Here is an 18644-nt window from a genome sequence, read left to right as displayed (position 1 = left end):
CCTTCGGTGTTATACTGGCAAGTCTTTCCCCATCAGCACCATCTGTATTCTAGTAAGTCGGAGAGAGTGAAAGTAACTAGGTGGTGGGGATATAGAACACCCCACCCACGTCCGGAACGTTTTGGAACGGCCCAGATATTCCGGAAGTGTAGAACCTTTTTTTCCAGGCGGGGGCGATTTCCGCTTCCGTTTTCGGGACCTAGAGCCAAGGCTGTCGCCGCCACCGGTTTTGCAACCATGGTAAGTGGGTGGGTGGGTGAGTGAGTGGGGTGGGGTGGGTGAACGCCCGTTGGACCGCGGGAGGGGGGTCCAGGAAGGGACGTATGTTAGGGTTGCCTTTGGGGGAGAGGAAGGAGAAGCGGTGGGTGCCTGAGCCGGGAAGGTGAGTATGAGGCTTGCCCAAAGAGAAGGGAGGATGTTAGGCTGGAAGAGGAGGACTTTCGCTGGGTGGTAGCTTGCCAGTGTGGGAGCGGAAGATGCGGGGGAAACGCTGTCAGGCTCTGCTGATGGGGATTGGGAGCTGTCGTGGGGGACGGCGTGGGTCGCGGGCTGCTGTAACCTCTCAATTAAAAGGGAAGAGCCCCGTCCTCGAGACTTCGGGAAGCTGCTACTCGTTATTGGAGATCGTATGGCAGTAATTTTTCCAGAAGGGTAACCCTGTTAGTCTGCAACAACAGCATTGTGGCACCTTACATTTAAGCTTCTGCAAGAACCTGACCACCTTTCTTGCGGTGACCAACCACCATTCTGCACGGTGGTCGGTGACCCAGTGCTCTAGTAGGTTCCTATGGAAAGGAAGGTGTGTGGTGATGTTATGGACCATGTTTAAGGTGTGTTGTCTTGGGGTTCTAGAGGGTTTGTGATGTCTGACGTCTTGCCTCCTTCGTTACAGACTGCCACTCTCCGCCCCTATCTCAATGCAGTGCGGTCTACCCTGCAGGCCGCCCTGTGCCTGGAGAATTTCTCATCCCAAGTGGTGGAGCGGCACAACAAGCCTGAGGTGGAAGTCAGGTGCGTACGGGTTAGAGAAGAATGAGGCTGTATTGGTTTTATGTGGGGGAGAGAACAGCTTTCTTGTGGCCTTGTCAGTCCATGCCCTTTTCTTTCAGAGTGTGATGAATTACAGTAAACAGATGGTTTTTAAAAAATCTCTGGGTAGTGTTAAAAAAGTGGGTATGACGCTAAAGGGCAGCTGATGGCAAAGCCCTTTAAAGATGTGGGAGACACTCAATGCAGAAGCACAGGCAACAGGTGGTGGGGTAAAAAGGGTGAGGAGTAAAAATGACATAAGGAAGTGGGAAAATGACAAGAGGAGTTATGGGAGAATGAATGGGATGGTGTGAAGGTTGTCATGGGGATCAGAAAGAGGGAGTGTCGAGATTGTAACAGACCACAAACTGAAATAATATTTGTTGGGGTAGACTGGTGGTGGAAAGATATTTGTGCATCTTCTTCAACACTTCCACCTTCTCCAAAGTTTTCCATAGCATTTCTGTGTTGACACAACTGCTATCTGTGGAGTTCCAAAGATTTTCACTGTTAGTTAAATCTTTTGCTCTATATATTTCTCCCTTTATCACAACTAGATCCAATTGTCACACCACTGCTGGCTTCAAGCTCCTCAGTTTTTCCTCTTTTTATTGTTTCCATTCATTCCATCTTATTTTTGTAATTACAGTAGTATTGTACTAAACTTCCATGGCTCAAGTATCATACCATCCTAATGTAGATGCTGTTGTTCATGATGGTGTAATGATGGCTTGCCTGTCATACAAAATCTGGGTTTTTGGTTTTTCCTTTTAGTATGGTGACTCTCATATTACTATGTAATTCCAGATCAGAGGTTCTCAGATAGGCCTTTTAGCTGCGGAACATACATAGTGAATGCAGATGTGCAATGATGCCACACCCCCATCTCCTGATTCTCTTGTTTGGCAACCCCTTCCCCTTTCTCCATACAACTGTTTCTCATGCATTCTGAAATCGCAGATGCCTTCTGAACATGTTCAACTTGCAGAATAGGCTTGGTTTCAAAGAGTACACATTAAGTTTCCCTGTGGAACTGGGGCATTCAAAGACCTCCATTTCCTTTTGCTATGGCTTACTTTGTTGTACTGAGTTTTGGGGGGAGGGTAGAGCAAAGACAGCCATACAGGGAGCAGCAGCACGGCAAGATGGGGATAAACAGGCATTTTATCTTTTTCCTGTTGCTTTCCATCTGGAAAGGCTAGTTTGCCCCTTTCTTGCCATGGAAGGAAAACTGCAACTGCTCAGACACCCATGGCCACGCTGGCAATCCTTCCTGCCCTCCCACTTGAGGGTTTCCCGTGCCTCTTGATGGGTGCTCAGCCCATAGCTAGAGAAACAATGCGATGCAAATCAGTGGAGTAAATCCCACTCTGTTGACTTAAATTTAGAATGGGAAAGAGTCTGCATGGAGTGGGGGCTAAGCTTGCCATCTGCTTATCTCACAGTAGAAAGTAATTGTGCCGTATATACAGACACACACACACCAGTGATTTTCCTGCTGCTGCTTCCTTTGCCTTGCTTCTACAGAAGCTGCCCCATAGTGTCCTTCCCCACTTCTGTCTCCATCCCTTGGTTGATGTACATGTGCTTTGGTCTGAACCTCCCTGGTCTCTACAACAGTCATCTTGTTCTTTTCCCCCTCCCACCACATGCTTCCTCTTCTGTTACTTTCTTCAGGCCACAGTCTCTCTTTACCCCTCATTTTCTTTTATTCTGACATTTCCCTGAATATATTAGGAATATAGGAAGCTTCCTTTTGCAGAGTCAGTCCACTGGCCCATCTTGCCCAATATTATTGACACTGACTGGCAGCAGCTCTCCAGGGTTTCAGGCAGGATTTTTTTCCAGCCCTACCTGGAGATGCCAGGGATTGAACTTTTGGGACTTTCTGTATGCCATGCATGTGCTCTACCACTGAGCTATGGCCCCATCCCTTCTGTTTCCCCCCCTTCTTTCAAAGTGAGATTGTGGATACATCCTTATTCGTTCTTCTTGAGCAGAGGATTGAAAACAGTGTTCCATATGACAAATGAGTGTCAACTGTTTAAGCAAGCAAATCAAGTCCTGGTTTTAGTAGGTGCTGCGTTACATGTGAATTTGAAATATCCTATATGCCTTGCAAACTATCTTAGGTGCAGTTAATCTTCATTTAATAGAGCATCAGCAATCATATAGAAGAGGGGTGATCTGGTAGATGTTATGTATTTTAACTTAAGTCCCTCACCAAAGGCTCCTAGGTAAACTTAGCAGTCATAGGACAGGTCTTCTTATGGATTAGTAACTGATGAACAAACAGGAAGCATAAGGTAAACATAAACACACAGGTTCTGCTATGAAGGATATGGAGCCAAGGGTGAACAGGGAGATGGTTAAGGTCGTGGATAACATTATTCAGCATGTCAAAAACCAAGCTGATTGCAAAAAAGTGTCAAAAGGATCTCTCCAGATTGGGTGAAGAGCAACCAAAAAGCAAATAAGATTCAATTTAAATAAGTGTAAAGCAAGGCCCATCAGTACAAAAAACCCCTAACTTCACATATATATTGATGAGGTCTGACCAGGCAGTGACTAAGCAGGAAAGAGATCTTGGGTTCATGAGTGAAAATATCAACACTGTGTGTGATGGCAAATTCCATACTACGTATTATTAGCAAAAGGATGGAAAATAAGGCAGCCAGTATCACAATGGTTTTATGGTGTTGCCACATTTGGAATACTTTGTTCACCCCATCTTAGAAAAGATATTGCAGAACTGGAAAAGATGCAGAAAAGGGCAACCCAAATATTCAAGTGATTGTAGCACATTCTGTACAATGAAAGCAAAAGTGTTTGGGGCTTTTTTTAGTTTAGAGTGAGCACAGGTTATACTTAAGGGAGATGTGACAGGGGTTTATAAAATGATGCATGGTGTGGATAGGAAGTACCTTTTCTCCATCTCTCAGCATATTCGATTGTGGGATCACAGGTGACACTGATTGGCAGTAGAGTGAGGAAAGACAAAAGGAAGCACTTCACATAATGTATAATTAATTTATGAATTAGCTGTCACAAGATGTGTTGATCACCGCTGGTTTAGTTGGCATTAAATGGGGGGTTAGACAGATTCAGGGAGGATAGATCTGTCATCAGTTATTGGCCAGTGATGGCTAAGTAGAACTTTAATGTTTAGTGGCAGTTTACTAACGAGCCAACAGCAGTGGGGGCTTCCTTGGGAGGAAGGGTGGAACATATTTAAAGATGATGGTAACAATAACAATGCCTTTGTGCCCTGCTGTGGGCTTCCCAGAGGTTACTAGTTGGCCACAGTGCAAAACAGTGAACTGGCACATATAGACCATTGGTCTGATCCCGCAGGGACGTTCATCAATAACTTTAGGGAGAGTCCTTGGTTTCACAAAAGGAATACATGAAACAGAGTTCCATGAATCTTGAATCTGAGAATTTTCTCTGCCTGATGTAGAGTGAGTTATTGAACTGTTTGGATGCAGTGTGCCTGTATGCCAAGTTTGCCTAGGATATATTGGTAGCCTCTCTTTTTAAAATATATGCAGAAATTTTAAACAGGAGATCACTTTTATTTGACCAAACTTGTGAATGCAGAAAAGGGCAACCAAAATGATCAAGGGGATGGAACAACTGCCCTTTGAGAGAAGGTTACAACGTTTAGGACTTTTTAGCTTATGGGGGAAAAGCAAATAAAGGGTATGTGATAGAGGTGTATAAAACTATGCATGGTGTGGAGAAAGTGGATAGAGAGACGTTTTCTCCCTGTCTCATAATACTAGAACCCAGGGGCATCCAATGAAACTGAATGGTAGGAGATTGAGGGCAGATAAAAGTACTATTTCGCACAGCATATAGTTAAACCATGGAATTTGCTACCACAAGATGTAGTGATGGCCACCAATTTGGGCAGCTTCAAAAGGGGATTAGATGGATCCATGGAGGAGAAAGCTATCAATGTGTGCTTGTCATGATGGCTTTTATTTTCTCCAGTATTGGAAGCAGTATGCCTCTGCATACCAGTTGCTGGGGAGCACAAGTGGGAGAGTGCTATTGTACTGGTGTCTTCCTCCTTGTGGGCTTTCCAGAGGCATCTGCTTGACTGCTGTGGGAATAAGATGCACTGTTCTTATGTTCTTAAATAGATTAATATAGGAAAGAAAGAAGTGGCTCAAAAGAATCCTGATATTGGAAGTGTTGCTACTGGATTCTGGAGTATTCTTCTTTGGCCTTTTACTGCTATAACTGAAGAGACCTATGCTGCATCTGCTGCAGGCCTGGCAAGGTTTTGGTGCACTAGCTCAGTCTTCTATTTTCTCTTGATAACTTCCTCTGGGTCTTGAGGAGGTCAGATTGCTGTCTGTGTCCCTCCCTATATCTCCTTTTAAAGATTCTTCAAGTCCTATTCCATTCCCTTGTAGTTTCCTTACAATCAAGGCCTGTTTCTAGTCCTTTGCAGACTGATTCCTTCTAACTGGTTCCTGTGATGTTCCATTCTTGATGTTTTAGAGCAAGGGTGGACAGAAGGCAGATCTCCAGATGTTTTAGGCTTCAATTCCTAGAAGCCCCTTCCAGCATGACCAAAACATCCAGAGATCTACTATTTGCCCAGCCCTGCTTTATAGCCCAGCTTTTATATTGCCCAGCCCAGCCTTTATAATTTGACTCAAACTGCTATATTGCAGTGGCTTTATAGTCCCTCTCCAAGGAAAATCCCTGCTGTGCCCCTTTCTCAGGCATATATGAAGGCTTGACTGCAGTGTTTTTAGAAAAGCTTGTGCTGTCAGGATCAGTGTGTTCAGTTCTTCCAAAACCTATTTCTTAGGGTATTCTCTGTAGAAAACATATCTCCATATGTAGGAGTTTATAACAGTTGGAATAACTGAAGGCAATTTAGGAACTTGCTCAGATTTTATTTATTTAATTTGCATGTTTTGCACAACTGCAGAATTTTGTATGTTTTTTCAGAATTTGATACTAAGGTTCCCTTGTGAAGGGTTATTGAAGGAGACATAGGTGTGTATGGGCAGGAAAACAAGTTGGGGAGTACAGAAGGCAAGCAGCTAGGCTACTCCCTGACCAATGGAAAACTTGTTCAGAGTCTGTTTTCTGCTACTCTAGTAGAACTGTTTACTTAGCTTAATGTTTTCTCCATCATGAGAGCGAGAAAGCTTTTTTAAATGAAAGCTTCTCAAGTATATATATTATGTTTTGAGATCATATTTAAAGCTATAGCAAGTCCCTGGAAATCTGCATAGCTGATAGATGAATAAAAATGCATTGGTTTATGCTTTTATATACTATCACACAAAGGTAGAGGCTTGTAGGAAATGGATTTTTCCCTTTGAAACTGTGAAAAGGAAGCCACATAACTCCCAAGTGTCAAGATTGTGTGCAAATTTTTCCCTACTTGAAATGTTATTGAATCATGTCAGTTGCAAGCCTAGAGAAATATTTAAATAGGGTCTCAATTGTGAAGCAAATCGATAATCTCTCAATGCATATATGACTAATGTACTATGATTCACATGGGTGTGTTAGCTGGCATCCAATCTGCAGTGGTGATATCAGAGCTTTTGTTCCAGCTCCTGGTATTTTTTTATCCCTATCCTTCCAGCAACTGTGTGGTATGTCAGTGTTCTACAGACAAGGTACTGTGGTGGGGTGTGACAAGCCCAAAGCCACTCGGAGAGTCTATAACAGATAAGCAGGAGGTTGAAAAGTTGTGTCCCCAGTCCAACACTCCTATTTGCTAGATCATACTTGTGCACTCTGAGTTTTATGGTGGGTTGTTTTTCCATTTTGCAAATACAGGGATAAGAACTGAGATTAGTTACATGGTTCTTCTCCACTGCTGTTTACTGAATCCAGTAACTTCTGTAGGAGCTAAAGATGCAGCTATAAATCTACGGAAAGAACTGCCTGCCAGTCTTGACTAGTGCTAAAAAAAGCACATGCCTGCAACTGCCAGACTAGACCTCTTTGGTCTTCTAGCTAGTTGCAAGAGCAGCCAGATTCTAGAGCTGACTGATCTACAGACATGGAGATCTTCACAGAAGAAAGGAGACAGTATTGGACTGTGGGGAGTGAATTAAACATTATGGAGAGGCAACTTCTGACATGACACTTTGTGAGGAGAGTATGAGCTGCCACCTCTGCTTATGCTCATACGGATGTACTATTTACATGCTGCTGGTCAAGTAATTGGATTAATCCCTTCTACATCACCTTCTTTGGGCAAGGATACTTAAACTATGGAATTTGCTACTATAAGATGTAGTGATGTAGGGAATTAGACATATTCATGGAGGATAAGGCTATCCGTGGCTGATAGTCATGCTGGCTATAAGCTACCAGTATCAGAGGTATACCAGATGCTGGGAACGTGAATGGGAGAGTGCTGTTGTGCTCATGTCTTGTTTGTGGGGTTCCCAGATGCATCTCTTCACTCTGGGGACAGAATGGTGGATTAGATAGGCCTGTGGGATGATCCAATGCAACTCTTCTGATGTTATGTCCTTAACTTTGAGGAGCTTGCATTTAGGAATACAACACATTGAGAGCAGTGAATTATGTTATGCTGGAATCCATCCAAAGGAAAGACCGGATATGCCCCTCTGTGTTTCCTGGATCTCTGATATGGATATATCTGTCTCTGTGGGTTTGCAGAAGTAGCAAGGAGCTCCTGTTGCAGCCAGTGATTATCAGCAGAAATGAGAAAGAGAAAGTCCTAATTGAAGGGTCCATCAATTCTGTGCGAGTTAGCATTGCTGTGAAACAGGTAAGGCAAGCATGGGAGATGAGGAGTGGGGTGGTCAATGCAACTCTGCCAGGAGAAATGTTGACGGGTGTCCCTTTCCCTTCTGCAGGCTGATGAGATTGAGAAGATCCTGTGTCACAAATTTATGCGTTTCATGATGATGAGAGCAGAGAACTTCTTCATTTTACGTCGGAAACCAGTTGAGGTGATGAGACCTGACCAGTGTCACTGACATGATGCAAGATGCTCCTCCTTTTGCCTTTGAGACAAAAAGGGCAACATCTAGCACAGGCTGTTCTTTCAATAGCTGTTGTAGCACTGGGGTGGGGGATATGCCACACATAGTATTAAGCTGTCTCTCAGGAGATAAGCCTTTTATCTTTAAGGAATATTTGATTAACAGTAGTGACCTCCTTCCAGGCTAGAATTAGCAGTGAGTAGCAGTAGTTAGCAATGAGCTTACTACATAACAGGACTGCTATCGCTCAAATTTGTAGTCTCACCTCTCTTAGAGTGCTCTTGTGTCAAGCCTGGTGAGTTTGAATAGCATCATACTAACTGGGTTAGTGTGAATGTTAATGCCTTGGCTTTTGTGCTTGCTCCTGAAGTGTGTGTTTGCTCTAACACACTCAGAAGAATGTAAGATGGCTGTCCCCATAATTGGCGATGGTGCAGTATCAGCAGCTAAGTGCTGAACACAGCCAACAGGGCTCCAGTGTGGTCTGTCTGTTCTGCTTCTTTTTCAGTTATTGGCTTTATTGACTGTTTAGCTAGTACAGACTGGCTTCAAATAGTGCTATGCCAGAAACCCCGAACATTCTATATTTATCTGCAGATAATGTCTCTTTTGGAAGGAAAAGTCCCCATTCTGCTAGGTATTTACCAAAAAGAGGTTGGATTAACCTTCTGCCCGTGCTGAGTAGGTGACACAGTGAGTAGGAGGAACAATGGGTGAGCCTTGGCTTGACATGCTAATGATTAGCAGTCTTCCTTTTATCCCAGGGCTATGATATCAGCTTCCTGATCACAAATTTCCATACAGAGCAGATGTACAAGCACAAGCTGGTGGACTTTGTCATTCATTTCATGGAGGAAATTGACAAGGAAATCAGCGAGATGAAGCTGTCAGTCAATGCCAGGGCTCGCATTGTGGCGGAGGAGTTCCTCAAGAATGTAAGGCTTTTGCTGGATGCTACCAAAGTGATGCCCAGATAGTATGCTGGAATTCGCCAGTCGGTTGTGGGTGGGTGGGTGGCAGGTCATCAGACTACCCACATCATATGTAGAAGGGAGCCAATGTAGTGTTGGGGTGAGGCTAGAATGAGAGGTGGCCTTCGTACAAAGTCAGCATTATTTAGAGATGAAAATGGAGAACCACATCCTAGGCATTGTTTGCTAAATGTTTTTAGAGCCGGTAGGGGTCTTTGTAATATTGTCTGTGAGCATGAGAATGATAACTTCAAATCCCTTCTCAACTGTGAGGCTCACCATGTAGCCTTGTGAGAGTAAGAAAAAATTACTTTCATGCAACTGTGGTTCTTTGAGTGGTCATCTGGGCACTCATACATGTGGTGGGACTGTGCAGAGCCTCGTTCAGAACGTTCTAAGACTGAGCTGTTGGCGGGAAGCCTGCCCCCACCAGTGTGCAAGCCCAAAGGCTGTGGCTCCTGTTCTTCCAACTCAGTTCCCAAGACTGCTCTAGCAGAAAGGTAATGAGCAGGACAGAGGGTGACCATGCTGGCACCTGATATGGGGGAGGAGGGTGGGTTGTGTGAGTACACAGATGATTGCATGAAGAACCACAGTTACATGTAAGCAAACTCTCCTCCTTCATGGTCTCTGTGACTCACACATATGGGTGACTAGCAGACTACCTACCAGAAGCAGAGCAGATGCATGGAGGACAGGACAGCCCAATCAAATCTGGCATCTGATCTGGCTCGGACATCTAGTCTGTAATGATGTATAAATGTGGAAGGCTGGGACCAGGTATCCACTCAGCACAATTCTGGCAGGGAGACCCTGCAGAAAAAAGCAGCAGATGAAGCCATGGCCTTGGTGGAATAGCTACAGACACTCAGTGGTGTGGGTGGGCATGCTACCTCATAGAAGAGCATGATTACTGTGGCCACCCACTTGGCAAATCTCTTTGAGGAGACAGATGAGCCTTGACACAAGCTATCCTGACATATGAACAGTCCCTGTGTCTTTCATAGAGCTGCAGTGTAATCAAGGTAAAAGGCAATATCATCGTGGATATCTAACAAGTGAAGGGACACTTCAAGTGGCAATACAGGTTTAGGGGAAAAGACAGATAAGATGATACCTTGGTTAAGATGACACATCTTAACCAAGATGTTTAAGCAAGATGCTTAACCAAGATATTGCCACAGATGACAAAGAAAAGGCAGAGGTGCTCAATTCCTACTTTGGCTCAGTCTTCTCCCAAAAGAGGGTCTATGACCCCCCTGGCAAAGGCAATGTACAGGCTGAAGGGGCAGGATTGCAGCTTCAGATTGATAGGCATATGGTCAAGGAACACCTAATTACTTTGAATGAGTTCAAATCTCCAGGGCCAGATGAACTGCATCCTAGAGTCATAAAGGAACTGGCAGAAGAACTCTCAGAACCGCTGTCTATTATCTTTGAGAAATCATGGAGGATGGGGGAAGTGCCAGATGACTGGAGGAGGGCTAATGTTGTCCCTATCTTCAAAAAGGGTAAAAAGGAGGAACCTGGGAACTACAGACCAGTCAGTCTGACATCAACCCCTGGGAAAATTCTGGAGCAGATCATAAAGCAATCCATCTGGAAGCACCTTGACAACAATGCCATGATTACTAGAAGCCAACATGGATTTGTCAAAAACAAGTCCTGCCAGACAAATCTGATCTCATGTTTTGATCAAGTAACCTCCCTTGTAGACCGTGGGAATGCTGTAGACATCATATACCTCGACTTCATCAAAGCTTTCGACAAAATGCCCCATGATATCCTGATGAGCAAACTAGCTCAAAGCGGGCTAGATGAAACAATGATCCGGTGGATCCACAGTTGGCTACAGAATCGGACTCAAAGAGTGCTTATCAATGGGACCTTCTCAAACTGGGGAGAGGTAACGAGTGGGGTACCGCAGGGCTCAGTCCTGGGCCCAGTGCTCTTCAACATTTTTATTAATGACTTGGAGGAGGAGGTGCAGGGAATGCTGATCAAATTTGCAGATGACACAAAATTGGGCGGGATAGCTAATACTTTGGAAGACAAACAAAATTCAAAGTGATCTGGATAGATTGGAGCGCTGGGCAGAAAACAACAGAATGACATTTAAAAGGGATAAATGCCAAGTTCTGCACCTAGGAAAAAGAAACCAAATGCACAGTTACAAGATGGGGGATATGTGGCTCAACAACACTACAAGCGAGAAGGATCTTGGAACTGTTGTCGATCACAAGTTGAATATGAGCCAACCATGTGATGTGGCTGCAAAAAAGGCCAATGCTATTTTGGGCTGCATTAATAGAAGCATCACTTCCAAATCCCGGGAAGTACTAGTTCCCCTCTACTCAGCACTGGTTAGGCCTCATCTGGAGTACTGTGTCCAGTTCTGGGCACCACACTTTAAGAAGGATGCAGACAAACTGGAGAGGGTTCAGAGGAGGGAAACAAAGATGATCAGGAGACTGGAAACAAAGCCCTATGAAGAGAGACTGAAAGAACTGGGCATGTTTAGCCTTGAGAAGAGAAGACTGAGGGGAGATATGATAGCACTGTTCAAGTACTTGAAAGGTTGTCACAGAGAGGAAGGCCAGGATCTCTTCTTGATCATCCCAGAGTGCAGGACACGGAATAATGGGCTCAAGTGACAGGAAGCCAGATTCCGGCTGAACATCAGGAAAAACGTCCTGACTGTAAGAGCAATACGACAATGGAACCTGACTGTAAGAGCAATACGACAATGAGGTACATCGGCCCTTAGAGTGCAGAGCTCACTGCGCAGACGTGACTGTTCTAAAGAATGCAACTTTTATCATGAGTAATCTGAGGGAACATGTCTTGATTGGTTCAAATGGCTTGGTGATCAGCCCCCTGGGGACTACCAACAAACTGCAAGGGGAGAGAGAGGTGGATAAGGGCAGGTGCTAGTTGAGGAGTTCCCTAAGGAAATGCTTAACAGTAAGATGAGAAATGGTGGAACTGTAAGAATCAGTATTTGAAATGGCCACCTGTTAAATTTTACATCTGCTTGTAATGAAAGAAGAAATGGTAGAACATGATGGAGCAGGATGTTTACCAGGCCTTGTCCCTGATCAGCCATCAATGGGGGGAGTCTGCTTTGCCTGGTAGGACATACAAGTGGCTGGCTTATGGTTATGACCTCTGTGAAGAGAGGTATAGGAGCAAAGGTTTATAAAAGAGGGCCTGACCAACAGTGGAAGAGGGCATCTCCAAGGGAGGTTGGCTCTTTGCCTTCCCTGTTGTTCCCTGTGCAGTGGCGGTTGCTTCTGGTGGCAAACAGGTCACTATCCAGCACTCTCCAGAGGCAAGATGTCTGTGATTGAGCCCATCTGCTATGATGTTGTCTTCTCCCACTAGCAAAATGCAGTGCTGCATAAGTCAGTCCCAGGCCAGATCGAGTAGAGTCCTGGAATTAGCGTACTGCCCTGCTTGTTTGTATAGAAAACAGTGGCCATGTTGTCTGTGGCCACCTGTACCATGTGACCCATCAGGGAAGTCTCAAAAGCTTGACAGGCCTTGGTTACTGCAAGCTACTCGAGTGTGTTGATCTGCATTCTCTGTTCTGTGGCCAGCCTATGTGTACACACAAGTGGCCACATTGTGCTCCCCATATTATCAGTGATGCATGCGACTTGCTCTTGGGGTGACTGCACTAAAGTTGATTTGGGGGCAGGGTATCTGAAGAGGAAAACAGCCTTCTTCCTGCCCCCTATGCAAGTTCTCCAGGTGCTTTGAGGTGGGGAGCAACGGAGGATGGAATTCTCCACGGTCCCTTAATGGCCTAAAGTAAAGCCGGGGTTACCATCGGAGTAGCGGAGTCAGAACAGGCAGGCTGAAATACAGGCCCTTCATCCTGAGTAGCTCCACATAAGGGTAGATACCTTGGTAGGTCAGAGAGGGGTCTGGTCTCCAACTGCTGCATCTGGAAAGATTGTAGAAGCCACCATCAACAATGTTGAGTCAGACTGAGTCCTCTAGCTCAGAAATGGGAACAGCGGATGCCTTTACTAATGCAAGGCTTCTGGTATGCTATGATGATAAAGGTACTGATGGAGATGGTCTTCTGTACAGGTGAATTAGAATGTGTTGGTACTGTAGCACTTGTACTAAATAGCATTGACACCAACATGGGTAATGTTAAAACTGAGGTGGGCAGTGTTGGTACCAGGGTTAGCAATACTGTAGATGCCGAGGTTGTGGTTGTTGCTACCAAGTGGTGGAGCAGCATGGGATTCAATTGCATAACATGCTGTATCTGCATCACTTGAAGTGGACCCAACAGAAGATGGTGGCCGTGGGCGCCAAGGCAAAATTGGGGCACCTGAAGGCAAAAGAAGCCCATAATAGAAAATACTCAGGAAAAGAAGAAATTAGGTGGAGCTAAGAAGAAGAGGAAGAATAAAACAAAAGAAAAATAATGAAGGTGGAGTTACCTGGCTTAAAACCTGACAAAAAAACACACACTAAAGTAGAGAGTACTCCTAGGCAGTGCTGCTGCTGTGGCATTCAGAAACAAATGAAGCCAGAGTGGGATGGACATCTCATCAAAAGCTTAGCTTTAGAACATTCCGGACAAGGATCTATCTGCACAGGCGCAGAACCCCTGCATGTGTGAATCACAAAGAACACGAAGAATTATTGATTTGTAGCTTTGCTTACCACTCAGGGTCATTACAGAAAAACAATGGCTGTGTTTGCATGACACAACAGCCTTGACCGTGGCAGGGGCTGTTGTGACATGCAAACAGGCTCACTGTAAAGTCCTATGGGAAATATTTGGAATATATGCTTTGGGGATCATTCTAGTGAAGGTTCCAGTGAGAATCAAATAGGACCTTGTAGGATTCAGTGTTCCAAGAAATGTGATCTCAGTGATTTGTGCTACAAATTTCAATGAAAATGCAAGAGACAGGGGAGAGAGGTAGTAAAAGCTTCCAGGTGCTTTTAAAGATTTAAACATTTTAAAGTTGTAGGACTTTGGTCTGAACATGCATAGGATTGCACCCTAAATTGTAAAATATGTGTCTATGAAGGTTGGTATTGCATTGGTTGGAACAATGCATCTTTGCATTAATTTGTTCTCTTTTTTCTTTTTTCCTTTCCCAGTTCTAGACCAAGGGCTGGAATCCACAGCTTTACTTTCTCATTCTCTCTGCACAGCCACCTTGCTGGGGCTACAGAGAGGGCCACAGCTCGGGAGTGAGATGAGAAGCAGCCAGACCTGCGGGGGCTGTCCCCGCTAAATGTACACCATGCTCGCCAGCGTGCCCAGGGGAGGGGAGGGTGCTTTTTAATATTTTTTGGAACAAAACTGTGCTTGTTTAAGACTGTGTCGACTTGATATCCTTTTTTTTTAATGACTGATCATTTGCTGTAATTCGTCTGAGTCTCCTAGTGGCCAAGGCCTTGTAGGAAAGTGGGGAGGGGGGATTTGATTGCTCTAGCAGCCCTCAGCAAGAGTTGCTGCAGGAGTTCCAGGTTGGTGGTGTGCATGCAAAAATAGCCTCTAATCGCTGACAGGAAGCTGCCTTTCTCTCTAATGTGGGGACCTAGCAAATGAGGCCTGAAGCATCTCTGTCTTTGACTGAATTGGCAGCCTGTCCTCAAGCCGTTCCACCCTGGGGTGCCCACATGGTGACCATCTTGATCTGCCTTCTTAACGGTGTGTAGGAGTCAAGATTTTGCAGGCAAGCTGGCTGCTGGAGATGGCAAGCCCCCTGTGCCAAGTCACTCCAATCTCTGGAGAAATTGTTCCCTCCAGCCTCCTTTCTCCCCCACTCCCACAATGGATCAGCACATTCTGAGCACAGCACTGCCTCCTGTCCCTATTCCTCTCCATACCTGTGCCAGAGGGAGCTGCGATGGGATGGGCCAGGCCAGGCATCAGCAGAACGGGACGGAGCTGGAATCTGTAACTCTTGGTTCTTTTTGCTATGGCACTTGCTGTAACTTTCTTATTCTTCCCTGTCATTAAAGCCTTTTTTCTTGCCTCCTGACATAAGGGTGCTTGCATGGTTTCTCTGTGGTGCACTGTGTCCTCCCTGCTCCATCTTGCTGTGTTGCCTTGCCTGGGAAGTGCTTTGGATTTTTTATCGTGTCCCAGCAGCTACGATTAACTGGTCTTCTGTGTTTGCCGCAAAGGATTTTTTTCAAAGTAATTGTCACCTTGTGGCTTACTCCTATGTTGTCATGGAAAATAGGCCTCATTCATTCAAACAAAGGCAAATTGCATTGTTTGAGCTTGTCCATGCACTATTCAACAGTGTTCATACATGTGACATATTACAAATACATGCCCTCTACTCCACCTCCATGCTCCCTACAAAGAACAACATATTCCATGAAGTTGTGAGGATATTCCAGAGCTTTCTATTGCTTTCTAGAGAACAAGTAAGCCTCCCTGTTGTGAAGAAGTATTCTTGCAGGGTAGAGTTTGCTCCTCTTTTTCCTAAAGTTCACACATAAAAATTGTTTAGAAACAGAGTCTGCACTCCTGTACCCACCTTTTATTAGCTCTCAGTGGTACAGGAGGTATCAAGTTTAATTATTTTGTTTATATGCCATCTTTCCCTCAAAGTCAGCGAAGTGTACGTGTTGAAACTTTGATAAAACGACATTGTTTTCTTAATGCCAGAACTTCCATCAGTTATTAAATGCTGTGCTTAAAGCTGACTCTTCCTCAGATGAAAGTGGACAAAATATCCCTTGCTTCAAAGCATTAATGCCTCTTTGAACAGCAAAGGGTTGGTCTCCCTTTCCTCCCTTTTGAAGAAGAAAGGAGTGTATAGATGACAGCACAATCCCACTTTGGTATCTTCACGCAAGCAAGGTCTCTGTACTCTTTTGACATTGTCAAGCTGTGGTTTAGACAATTCCTTTCTTAAGCAGAAGTAGACTTGCTAGTTCCTCAACCTCAGCGTCTCCTGTTGTGAGTGAGAGACTGTTGAGCTGTAGTCTATAAATAAATGTGAGGGCTACTTCCTACTATCTGATACACTGATGGCAAAAGAAATCCTCATGCTGTACTTCATATGCATACATTTTCTACACTATGATCAGTGAGGGAAAATGATGTTGAAATGATTCTGGGACCAAGCAGTGAGAAATGGAGGATTGGCCCACTGTAGCAAAGAGCTATGTGGTGAAATGGGGCTTAGCTGCCCTGCAGTAGTCTCAAACTGCAGAACCATATGAATATGATAAGCAGTGACTCAAGACCTTAGAAGAGATCATGGTTGGGTGGGCAAAATATATTTGCGGGGAGAAGGGGAGGATTGGTGGTCTGGTTTCTAGTCTCTTGGATGGAGGCCTAGATAAATGCTAAATCCTGCCCTGTGCCACTGTCAAGGGAAAGAGACGTAGGCTGTCATTGACTTCCTTGAACTATGTTTTGCTGCTAGTGATTTTACACATGTGGCTCATGCCTCTGGTAATTTCAATGTAATTCACCTGGTGCCACTTGGATATAACACCCCACTGCTGCTGAGAAGTGCCTGCTTTACCTAGCTGGGCCCTGAGACAGTGTTTGTTTCTGATGCTGTTGGTCTCCTGTGCACAATCCAGAATTCTGGTAGTATACACTCCTTCATAGAATCTGTTTGGAGACAGTTAATAACAAAATGAAGGCATTACCATGTATTTTGGCATACTGATGGCTGGCATCTCGTTGCCCTTCTCAGCCATGGATAGATGGTGTGCAATCCTTTGGAAGCAAAGTGCTGGGAGAATGGAACAGAAGCCTGGTATGTGAAGTGGTTCTGATATTCTTTGATGTCACAGGTGAGACATCCTGAACATTCTCTGAAAATTCCATGCTGTTGGCTCTACAATGCCATTCACCCTCACTTTCAAGGTAGGCCTCAAATCTTAGGGGGCTTGTTTGGTTCTGAGCCGCAAATTCTGCTGCTGTACCTCACGTGGGTTTCATACACTTGCAATCTGAAGTAAGCTTGGGGGGGAAATCCACAGTTGAATTGTTAACTGTCCACTGGGGTCTGCCTATCCCTGACCACACTTCAAGCATGGGGGTGAGCCAAAAATGTGAATGATCCATCAGAGGTAACAGTGAGACAGTATGATGAGCCACACCTAAGGTAAATGAGGGCTAGTGTGTCCCTTTTGATTATATATGTATTAAAAGATTTACATCTTGCCCTTGTGCTGTAAAATCATCACTCAGAATGGCTTACAACATTTAATAATCACAATTCATTTTCTAAAAAAACTATAAAACAATAAAGGAGACAGTTGGCATAAACGTATCTGCCACATACTACAAAAGCCAGAGGAATGAAACCTTCAGTTAACTGCAAAAAATAAGGGAGGGGACCAACCACACTTTACAGGGCAAGTGTTGCATCATCTGGGTGCAGCCACTGAGAAGGCCCTGCCTCTCGTCCCATTCAAACACGTTACCATCCCAGATGGTTAGTGCCTTTGTGCCCCCTTAGCTGTGCTGTGGGGATACTTGTACCTACAATGGTCTGATCTGCGCTGTTTATTAATACAGATGCCTTTACTCCCTGCTCCAAAAGCCTCATCCCCCTTTTCCTTGATTCTTATCCCTGACAAGATGTTTGGTACCTGCAAGTTCAGCTTCTTCATAAACCTCTCTCAGTGCTGAGTTGCCAAGTGCTGGGGCTTGTCCCCCTCCCCCTGTTGCTCACCTCACCTGAGAACTCAGATGACTGCATTGCTCCTTCCTATCAGCCAGACATGTGGTCACCCATAGGAAGCCTGTCAAAATTCTCTATGTTGGAGGCATACATTCATGAGGGCAGCTCTAGTACAAGAGGGCAAAAAAGAAAATGTGTGTGTGTGAGAGAGAAGAGGCTTGCATTTGGTGAGGAGGGACTTGCTCCCCATGCTTCTTTACTGGCCAGTTGACATGCATCCCTGCTATGATTCTATGACACCAAGGTAAGAACATAAGAACTATGCTGGATCAGAACAGGGTCCATCTAGTCCAGCATTCTGTTCACACAGTGGCTAACCAGCTGTCGACTAGGAAGCCACAAGCAGGGCATGAGCACAACAGCACCCTCCTGCCCATGTTCCCCAACAACTGGTGTACATAGGCTCACTGCCTCTGGTACTGGAGGTAGCACATAGCCATCAGGACTAGTAGCCATGGCTAGCCTTCTCTTCCGGGAATTTGTCTAACTTGCTTTTAGAGCCATCCAAACTGTTGGCGATCGCTACTTCCTGTGGTAGCGAATTCCACAGTTTTAACTATGCGCTGTGTGAAGGAGGACTTCCTTTTATCTGTCCTGAATCTCCCACCAATCAGCTTCATGGGATGACCCCAGGTTCTAGTATTTTGAGAGAGGGAGAAAAAAGTCTCCCTATCCACATTCTCCACATCATGCATAAATAAATTTGTGCACCTCTATCATCTCTCCCCTTACCCTCCTTTTCCCCAAGCTAAACAAGCCCAGCTGTTGTAGCCTTCTCTCACAGGGGAGAGAACAGCTGGGTCATAACATCTGTTATGACCCAGCTGTATAAAAAGAATTGCCTGACTCTTTTTCTTCTTCGGGGGGCGGGGATAGTTTTGGGATTTCTAGTTATCATCATGTAAAGTTATCCTAATGGTGGCAATGTCGAATGTCCCCCT

General features: G+C 44.9%; 1 protein-coding gene across 1 annotated transcript; it reads left to right on the top strand.

The window, feature by feature from the left end:
• The first annotated feature begins 185 nt into the window (after nucleotides 1-185).
• ARPC4 (actin related protein 2/3 complex subunit 4) lies at nucleotides 186-15029 on the top strand. The gene is made up of 6 exons (XM_084840610.1): nucleotides 186-240; nucleotides 893-1011; nucleotides 7702-7813; nucleotides 7902-7997; nucleotides 8795-8965; nucleotides 14135-15029. Exons 1-6 carry the CDS (start codon nucleotides 238-240, stop codon nucleotides 14138-14140), a joined length of 507 nt encoding a protein of 168 aa, XP_084696736.1. The 5' UTR covers nucleotides 186-237; the 3' UTR covers nucleotides 14141-15029.
• The last annotated feature ends 3615 nt before the right edge of the window (nucleotides 15030-18644 follow it).

The sequence above is a fragment of the Heloderma suspectum genome, chromosome 2 (assembly GCF_057233095.1).
Source record: "Heloderma suspectum isolate Gila_16-S chromosome 2, 16-S_ref, whole genome shotgun sequence".
In the NCBI taxonomy this organism is placed as follows: Eukaryota; Metazoa; Chordata; class Lepidosauria; order Squamata; family Helodermatidae; genus Heloderma; species Heloderma suspectum.
This window is presented reverse-complemented; position numbering and strand designations above follow the sequence as displayed.